This window comes from Saimiri boliviensis, chromosome 12 (genome assembly GCF_048565385.1).
Source record: "Saimiri boliviensis isolate mSaiBol1 chromosome 12, mSaiBol1.pri, whole genome shotgun sequence".
NCBI classification, from domain to species: Eukaryota; Metazoa; Chordata; class Mammalia; order Primates; family Cebidae; genus Saimiri; species Saimiri boliviensis.
The window spans coordinates 72,815,414-72,824,386 of record NC_133460.1 but is presented as its reverse complement, the minus strand read 5'-3'; the positions used below and the strand labels follow the sequence as shown (position 1 = coordinate 72,824,386).

The window sequence follows — 8,973 nt, the reverse complement described above, 5'->3', positions numbered from 1 at the left end:
AGGAACTGAATACCACCAAAACATTAATAATGCCTTTATATAGTTGTAAACTTCTACAGTATCAAATATTCAATTATACTATTTTCCTTTGATCACAGAGTTAAGCTTCTTGAATTTTGAGGTGAGATGAGGTAAGAGGTGAGGGAAAAATAGAAAATATTTTTTGAATAAACATTTCTTTTACTATTTAGATATTGGTACTTTTCCAGAGATTTTTACTTATGGGTTTAAGAATAAAAACACAAAACACTAAGCCATAAATCTCACCCTTTTTCTTTGTTTTTTGAGTAACTCAAAATTTATAACTGTTTCTCATCAATATCATAAATGATATTTCCTTTCAGCTTTACAGAAATGTTTAAGGCCATAACAGAACTTCCAACATCTTCTGAAAAAGTGATATTAAGAACTGTCAAAATACACAAAAAGTATAAGAAAATTTAAATTAAACCAAACTCAACTTGAAGAATGAAAAGGAACAGATTGTTTTTATAGAGTTTGCCAGACCAATTTAGAAAACAAAATGGTTTTAGAACGTTGTGACTATTCAGATGGTATTCCTAAAAATTCTCCCTAGATATGCCAATAATAATCTTAAAAATTCAGAACTAATGTACAGAGTTGTATAATGTAAGAGTAAAATTATATATAGCGGGTTCTGAGTGCAACTCGCTGGTTGAAAGAGTGAAGGGAAATCCTAACGCCACTGTTTCAGCAGTCTTCGTATCTTACCTTCCCACTGAGGCCTGTTACCCAATTCAACACTGAAATCTCTATACCCAGCAATCCTGAGTTTCCTTACCTCTGTTTCTTCTGTAGCATGCATTACCTTACATATAGTATGTTGTCTATTTTCCCTTGCTAGAATGTAGGCTCCATGAAGGCAAGGTCCTGCTGTTCACCCACTTGTATTCCATGCATCTAAAACAGTGTCTGACACATATCTGGTGCTCAGTAACTACTGAATAGCTTGTAGTTTAGAGTTTATTGTATCATGTCGTTTAAAGATGTCATATTTCATTTTACTTCATTCTTAACTCCCTCTTGTAGCTCAAGAAAACCTTCCCTGATCTTTCCAAAACATTGTTAAACTCAAGATGCAACTTAACACTGTGATAACAAATTGTCCCTAAGTATCAGTCTAAATAGTTTATTTCTTGTTCATGCTAATGTCTGACAAGTTTAGTGTGGCAGAAGGGAGAATTTGAGGGAGTTCTGCTCCAATGTCACTCAAGACTGGCTGAGAGCGCTACACCATCTAGAACAAGCAAAATCCCTAATCAGAGTAGTAAGAGAAGAGAGAAACTGGATGGTACAGTAAAGTTTTTCATTACCCTTACAGAAAGCAGAGTGTCACACTACTTTCTGTATTACATTACAATGAACTAGTTACATAGGCCTCATTCAACTGCAAGGCGGTGGAAATCTGGGGGAGCATAATGTTTGATAATCATTATCACATGCACCTCTCTTCACAGCTTGTGTCACATTTTACAATTATTTTTGTAAATTATGTTTCCTCTTCTGTAAACTCTTCAAGGGCAGGGACAGTGTGTGTTTGTTTTGAATACTAATGTATTCCAAACCTGTATATACAGCAGGGACTTGATATTTGTTGGATGAATAAAAAGTTTAAAACCAAACAGTCAAAATAATTAACCTTTTTAATTTTTTTAAGGAAAAATACTCTCCATAGGAAGGCATTTCCATTTTTTGTCCATCAGTAGCCAAATGGTACTCATAAACACTTCCAGTATGCCAACTTTGGTTTAATGCACAACTTTGAAAATAACTTATAAAAGCACACATCAAGATGCTACTAACAAATTCATTAATATCCAAGATTCATTACTGTATGTCAAAGGTCATCCAGGATTAACATTTTCATTACAATGAACTGTGCAATTCCAATGAAAAATGTTTGCCTGAATTATTTAATCTCTCAAATTGGAAGTCTAGCATTCTTGAAAATCAAATTCACACACACACACACACACACACACACACACACACACACACACTTAAAACTGCACATGAGGACATGATGGCAATTTAATGGAAAAAGAAAATAGAAACTGAAAGGGTATCATTTGGACAACTAGATAGAGTAGGCAGAAAATCCTAAAGATGTACATTTAAAAAAAGCCAATAAATGATAGGCTACAGAAAAACACACAAACATTTGATGAATTTCACTGCAGCAAACAGACTTGGCAAACTGAAACACTAGAACTATGACTACAAGTCTTGCTCCATTCCACACAAATAAAATCTCTAACCATTATAAGGACAGATGAGAAACCGCATGCAACAGAGGAAATATAAATTATTTTTAATTTAAAAAAATAAAAAATATAAATCCTTGTTAAACACTTGATTTAAAAATATGCAGCTTTATTTTTAAATGTAGTTATGCTCAAATATGGCAGTTTACTTATACGTAAAAGTTTTTAAAATATCAATAGATTGATTTATAAGTTATATACTGCCCTCAGCTAAATACTTTTCACCAAAACTCTCAAATAACTGTTAAAAAGAGTTGCATGATTTTATAAGCCCATCATAATTACTAAAGACAGTAAGTTTCAGAGCTAAACGTGAACCATTAATGAAATATTTTTTGATGTGATAAAAGTCACATGAGCATTTGAATTTAAAGACAACTAATAAGCCAACAGTAGCCTTTTTTTTTGGAGGGGGGCAGGTGTTGATTTGCTCTAAATTGAGCAACTGTTTGGGAACTACAAAAGCTGAAAAGTTCAAACTATAAGGAAGTGGAAAGGTGATGAAGTTTACTAATACAGTGTTTCACACATTCTATTTAACCTGGAATTCCAAATGGAAATGTTTAAGATGCTTTATGAAGAGAAACGTCTACAATGTATTAGGCTTGTCTGTGCTAAACAAATGTTACTTTTATTTACTTACAGATGTATCATCTTAATACCAACACTATTTAAACATTCACGATTAACCCACTGAAGTGGAAAGGACTTTCAATAACTGCATGTAATCTGCATCTGTGGCATTAGAAAGTAATCAAATCACAGTCCATTTTCTGATGAATGGAACATCCTACAAATCCATGACAGATATACTAAGCTAAAAGGCTTTGAGATTATTTACAGTATACATTTCATGTTTTAAAAATATACATGGATATACAGAAAAAATGATTGTATAGTCACTAATATATTAATAATGGCTATGTCTCCTGGTGGTAGGATTATGAGTGATTATTTTACTGTTGTTGTGATGGGGAAGTAGTCTCAAAATATCTAGCTTAAGAACCAGAGTACTACCACCAAAGCAAACTATTTTGTCCTTTCTTGTCTTCACATTACAATCTTTTTAAAGCTACCAACCAACATGAATTTGTCTGACTGGCCACCCACATTCCAATATATGTATTAAAGGAAGATCTCTTGAAAGATGGAAAAATAGCAAGATTATGGTCATAAAATAACTTGCTCTCAAAAACTGGTAAGCGACAATCATTAGCCTCTCTATAGCTACATATAATTAATTCTATAGGAAAGTCAGCTCCAACATTTCATCTTTAAAAGTTTTTTTCCATCATTCTGTTTTCCTAGTTTTCAGGTACTGTCCTTAGAACAGTTTGGACTGAATATTCTTGTTTCCATTCACAAACATTTCTCTGCACTGGCAACAGCACTGCTAATCATAAGCTATACTCAAGCCATTTAAGACTAAGCTTTAGATGTATTATCTGGCAAAAATAGCTTTAGATCTAATTATCTGGCAAAAATAAAAGAACTAAGAGTTTCATATTAGCAGCAAAATAACTAGATTTAAGGGTCTTGATTTTTTTCATAAGCCTTTGGAAGCCTGCATATTAAACACTGGTGAGTTTTAAATTCTCAATGGAAATGGTGATGGCATTTACTGAACCAAGCCAGCTCATACTACAACTTACTGAGGACATGATATAAAAACAAAACTAGCACATTTCTATTTTTCAAACATCACCAAAATATCTTCTTATAATTTTAGACTCCAGTAGTTTTCAACCATATGTATACCTAAGATACCTAAAAATGTGTGTACACATACACTTCATATTTTACATTATTGCACATTTTTCATTTTTTAAAAAATCACATGGAGAAAATGTAAACGTGAAAGTTAATCCCACTGTAACATTAAGTCTATTTTTTAAACACTTGTACAAACTACACTTTCACTTATTACCTTACTATGCTTTGCTGAAAGGATATGCTTTAGTCTTCAAGTTTTTAAGAATATTAGAAACATGGTTAAATTCAAGTACAAAAAGTCCTTCAGATTATTCTGAAATACCAATTTTTATATGGCACAAGTCATGATGAGTTGATGAAGTTTTTCCATATGCTAATGGCAGAGTATAGAATTATAAAGAAAAGCCACACAATTGAAATCTAAAGTAGCAAATCCATTCTGGGGAATTATCTTCAAACAACTGGCTTAATAAAACAAAAATATGCACAATTTTCCAAGAATCTTGAACTTTTTCAGGACTAGAATGCTATTTAATGTGCTTATACAATTTATGAAGTGATGATTAAAGCCCTAGAAGTAAATGCTTTTCCTAAACATGAGTAGACAGATACTCTATTCCTAAGCTAACAAAGGCCATGCTTTTTTAATAGTAGGCTTTGAAGGGCAGCAGGAAGAAAAATTGAAAACTTTTTATTCACATTTGGCTGCCCATTAATTAAAAGTTCAATGGATTTAAGCAATTTGAATTATAAATTCTCATTTAATAAAACACCCACACAATGACAAGAATGAGACTTTAATCAGTTTTAAGTGGAGTTTATAACACTAAGAGATAAAGGGTTGTTAACAAACACAATAACAAATGGACATCTGATTGGTATGAGGCATTATCCTGTACACATCATATTGGTATTTTTGTGTATCCTCAGTGCATAGCATTTACACACAGAGCCACTGCTGCACAGCACAAGAGTATCTGAAGAGGCTGAATCAGAGTAAGGCTGTTTAACAGACTGAAATTTTTTAGTATATATATTCTATATGAAAACAGGTTGAACTTTTGAACTGGCAGGTAGAAGGCAACTCTGCCAAACACTACAGTTAAAGCCCCCACGTTAGTGCACAGTTCCACCCCTTCCATCTGCATGCATGACACATTAACAGTATTTAAAGGTAAACGAGGCACTTTGTGGCAACCACAGCCATCGTTATGAACATATTGCACAAAATTTCTAGAACTAAACATTTAACTTGTACCCTACTTTTATTTTTTAAAGCTGAAACATTTGATGCTGCCAGTAAACTCCACTTAAGTTTATAACCTGTGCCACAGCAAAGAATGGTGATGCTATTTATTCAACTATCCTTTTTCAAAAGTATGGGAAACATGTTCAAGAGGAGCTACAAAGGACTTGGGATGGTACAGGGCCCAATTGTAAGCTTTCTTAAAAGTGATGCCTTCAAGTAACTTCAGACATGTAAGCTGCTGCACATCCAAAAAGTCTAAGAAAACATTCCAGAAACTCAGAGATTACCTACAGAATGCATTTCAGGCTAATTATGAATACTGTCATAAATAAAGTTTTAATTAGGACTCGAAAACCTTTCAGTCATAGCAATTCTTGTCAAACTCTATGGGGATGGTAACTGAAATAAAGTAAGGAGAGTATGTATAATATATATTTATATATATAATATATATAATGCCATTTTTCCATTTCCAATGACTACACCATAAAATGTAAGCAAGGCTTCTCAAAAACATTGAAACATTCAAAATCAAAACCCTCATTCAGACCTTCACATTCCAAAGGAAAAATAATAACAGTGCAAAAGCCCATTATAATGTCATTATTTATGACCTCGCCCTCCATGTTACATATTGGAACAATAAAAGTTATGTTTTAATATGCAGTGCCCAAAATTGTAACAAAAAATAGTATTAATAACTATCTTCAAAACATCAATTTTCATTTTAGGTAACAACTTTGTTTTTATGAAAGACAAGGTGGCATATAAATTTTAATGGTGAAGTGTTAGGAATAGTTGTCTCTAACTTTACCAATTTAACTTATGAGCAATCAATCAATATATACCAACGTTTAAATATAAATGTGTAAATCCTAAGAGCTTTGTTAAAAATGTAAAAATTTTTGCATGAAACTGACGAGGTATGGAAAACATGTCAACATTATTTACTAAGAATATTTTAGATGAAGTTCTGCCTAATCTATTTGCCATCAAACTCTATAAATGCTTCTCTAGTAGGTTCTATTCAATCTGTATTTGTAAATTAACTAGGTCAGACCACAGCTAGTGAACAATTTCAGCACCAATAAGTTATTGAAAATGAAATTTTATACCATTAAGAAATATAATGGCTGGATATTCAAATGTCAAGGTGAAGGTATAATTTGAAGACAACAAATTTCTGGAAAAAAATCCTTTTTAATAGTATCTTCACATTAGCTTTACAATAGTAGTTGTACTCCACTTAAAATCGTATGCAGTCTGGGCATATCAAATATATGATGATATTTTTTAAGAAGTGAAATTGAAGCCCTAGTCCCAACTTGGGGTAGCATTATGAAGAAATGATTCAACACTGCACATTAAAAAAACCCCTATTCTTTCAATAGCAAACCAGTAAAGCACATGTAGGACAATTTCTACTGAAAAATCAAATGTCTTTTTTTTTGTACAGTGTTGAAAGTTTACTGCAACTCTGATTTCTTAACACAAATGTCCTTTTTAACATAAACATTATATGTATTCAGTATTCAAGTAAAATTCCCTAACAGTTAATGACATTTAAAAAATGTGCAAAACTGCAAAACTCATCGTAATAGAATGTGTAAGGTCAAAAGGGTGGAACGGCTGACAGCTATTGGATTGAATAAGTGCATCATAAATCTTCAAAGAAAAAAACACTTACTGTAGAATCTCAAATTGAAATTTTCTGTGCAGCATTACAAAATATTTCATATTTAATGAGAAAAAAAGCTTGCAGGCAGCACATGAAGCATCCACAGCAGGTATATGATTGGAAACTAATAAGTGTAAGTTGTTGACTGATGTAGGTACTAATAGCATCTGACTTTTAGCACTGGCCTTGATTACACAGGAGATGGAGCAGTCATTACAACTGAGAAAACATATTTAATAAATCATTGTCAATTTTTACGTTTCAAGCCCATTCTTTGTTGATAGCCTCCACATTTATATGGTTAAGTCATTGTTGCTGTGTTTCTTATGACATTTTTATATACCTTCATTTGTGGATCTTAAGATGTTGCATAAGGTTCATTCCTGTACCCCAATACAGATTCACTTCCTTTAGCTGCCTTTTCTAGCACCAATATGCTTTTTAAAAAATGCGCAAACAACAAGCAGTGACAGCGGCCAATTCCTTGAATGTCCAGATTAATAACTGTAGTATGCTAAAGAAAGGTGTGTGTCAATAGCTGGAGATGGTATATGGTCCAGAGTCCAGCATAAAATGTATTTCCTTTCTGAGCATTCCCTCCAATCTCCTAACCTGAATACATGCATTAGAATGTAGCAAAACCCTTTGGAAACTTCTCTTAGCCAACTGCAAACTTATCTGTTGCCACAAGTGCAAAGGGGTAGGATGTGAACCAGTATATCACAAAGCTCTTTAGCCACTTCAGTTGGTGACAGAACACAAAAGGAAAAAATTCCTACGTATACACATCAGTCTGTCTCCACTTTTTATAAAACTGGAATAAAATGGGAAAGTGCCATTTTTATTAATTCTAATTGAATTTTAAATGTCCTTTTGACACAAAAAGGTATATACATGACACAGCTACACAACCTTTTTTCAACTGGACAACAAGTTGTCAAAACCCTGTGGATGTATAGGGTAAAACAAGATTGGTCAGGAAGAGAATTGTTCCTATAACTGGTAATCTGACACAATGTCCTATTGCCATTAAAAAAAAAAAAAAAAGGTCCATTTTCAGTTTATTCAAGTTTGTTTTCATGGTGTTTTATCCCTCTTGATAAAAAAAAATTCAGACTTTTGTAATTTGTGTATGCTGATCTTCATCAAAAGGTTCATTCTCTGGATCAGAGTCAGTGGTGTCAGAATATCTATAATGATCAGGTTCATTGTCACTAACATCTGGTGTTACAGAAGTTGAACTGCTAGCCTCTGGATTTGACGGCTCCTCTACTGTTTTTGTGAAGTACAGCTTCACCTAGAGAAAGAAAATTTAAAATGAAAATCCATAAATATGACTCGTCTTAAATTATTTAGGGAAATACATTTTTAACAGATTAACTTTTAAATTCCATTTTGCAGATAAACACAATTTTTAAGCACTATAACAAACATGATCTTTAAGAGGCCTTTTAAATGATCTTCTTATTAAGATATTCAACATTTTCTTTCTTGCTAGGTACCGAAATTAACATCCTGATAAGCTATCAGGATGTTAATATTATTTATTTATTTGTTTTTAATTCTGGAAACAGGGTCTTGCTCTGTTGCCCAGGCTGGAGTACAATTGCATGATCTTGGCTCACTGCAACCTCTACCTCCTGGCTTCAGGCAATTCTCGTGCCTCAGCCTCCTGAACAGCTGGGACTACAGGTGTGAACCACCATACCCAGCTAATTTTTTGTATTTTAGTAGAGATGGGGTTTCACCATGTTGCCCACACTGGCCTCAACCTCCTAAGCTCCGGCAATCCACCTGCTTCAGCCACCAAAGTGGTACGATTACAGATGTGAGCCACTGTGCCTGGACTCAATTTATTTTTTAAGGAATATAAGTTGCAAACATTAACTAAATAATTCTACAAAACAAATGAAGATTGAAAGCTATCAATAGTTTATATAATATAGCCTTTCAGTTATAAAATTCAATTCACAAATGGTTAAGTTCAAAAAGAATGTTTCTCTTACTAGCTATCTAAAAATCAATTCCTTCCTTCCCTCTCTTTTTTC

The 8,973-nt window shown here is 33.1% G+C and overlaps 1 protein-coding gene across 3 annotated transcripts in view; it reads right to left on the bottom strand.

The window, feature by feature from the left end:
* Positions 1-1,646: 1,646 nt before the first annotated feature.
* PTEN (phosphatase and tensin homolog) overlaps positions 1,647-8,973 on the bottom strand; it is a 102,913-nt gene continuing 95,586 nt past the window's right edge. For all 3 annotated transcript variants that reach the window (XM_074382534.1, XM_074382533.1, XM_074382535.1), the window contains one exon: positions 1,647-8,222. In XM_074382534.1, the coding sequence (XP_074238635.1) occupies positions 8,037-8,222 (186 nt within the window). In that variant the 3' untranslated portion in view covers positions 1,647-8,036. The remainder of the gene's footprint in view (positions 8,223-8,973) is intronic.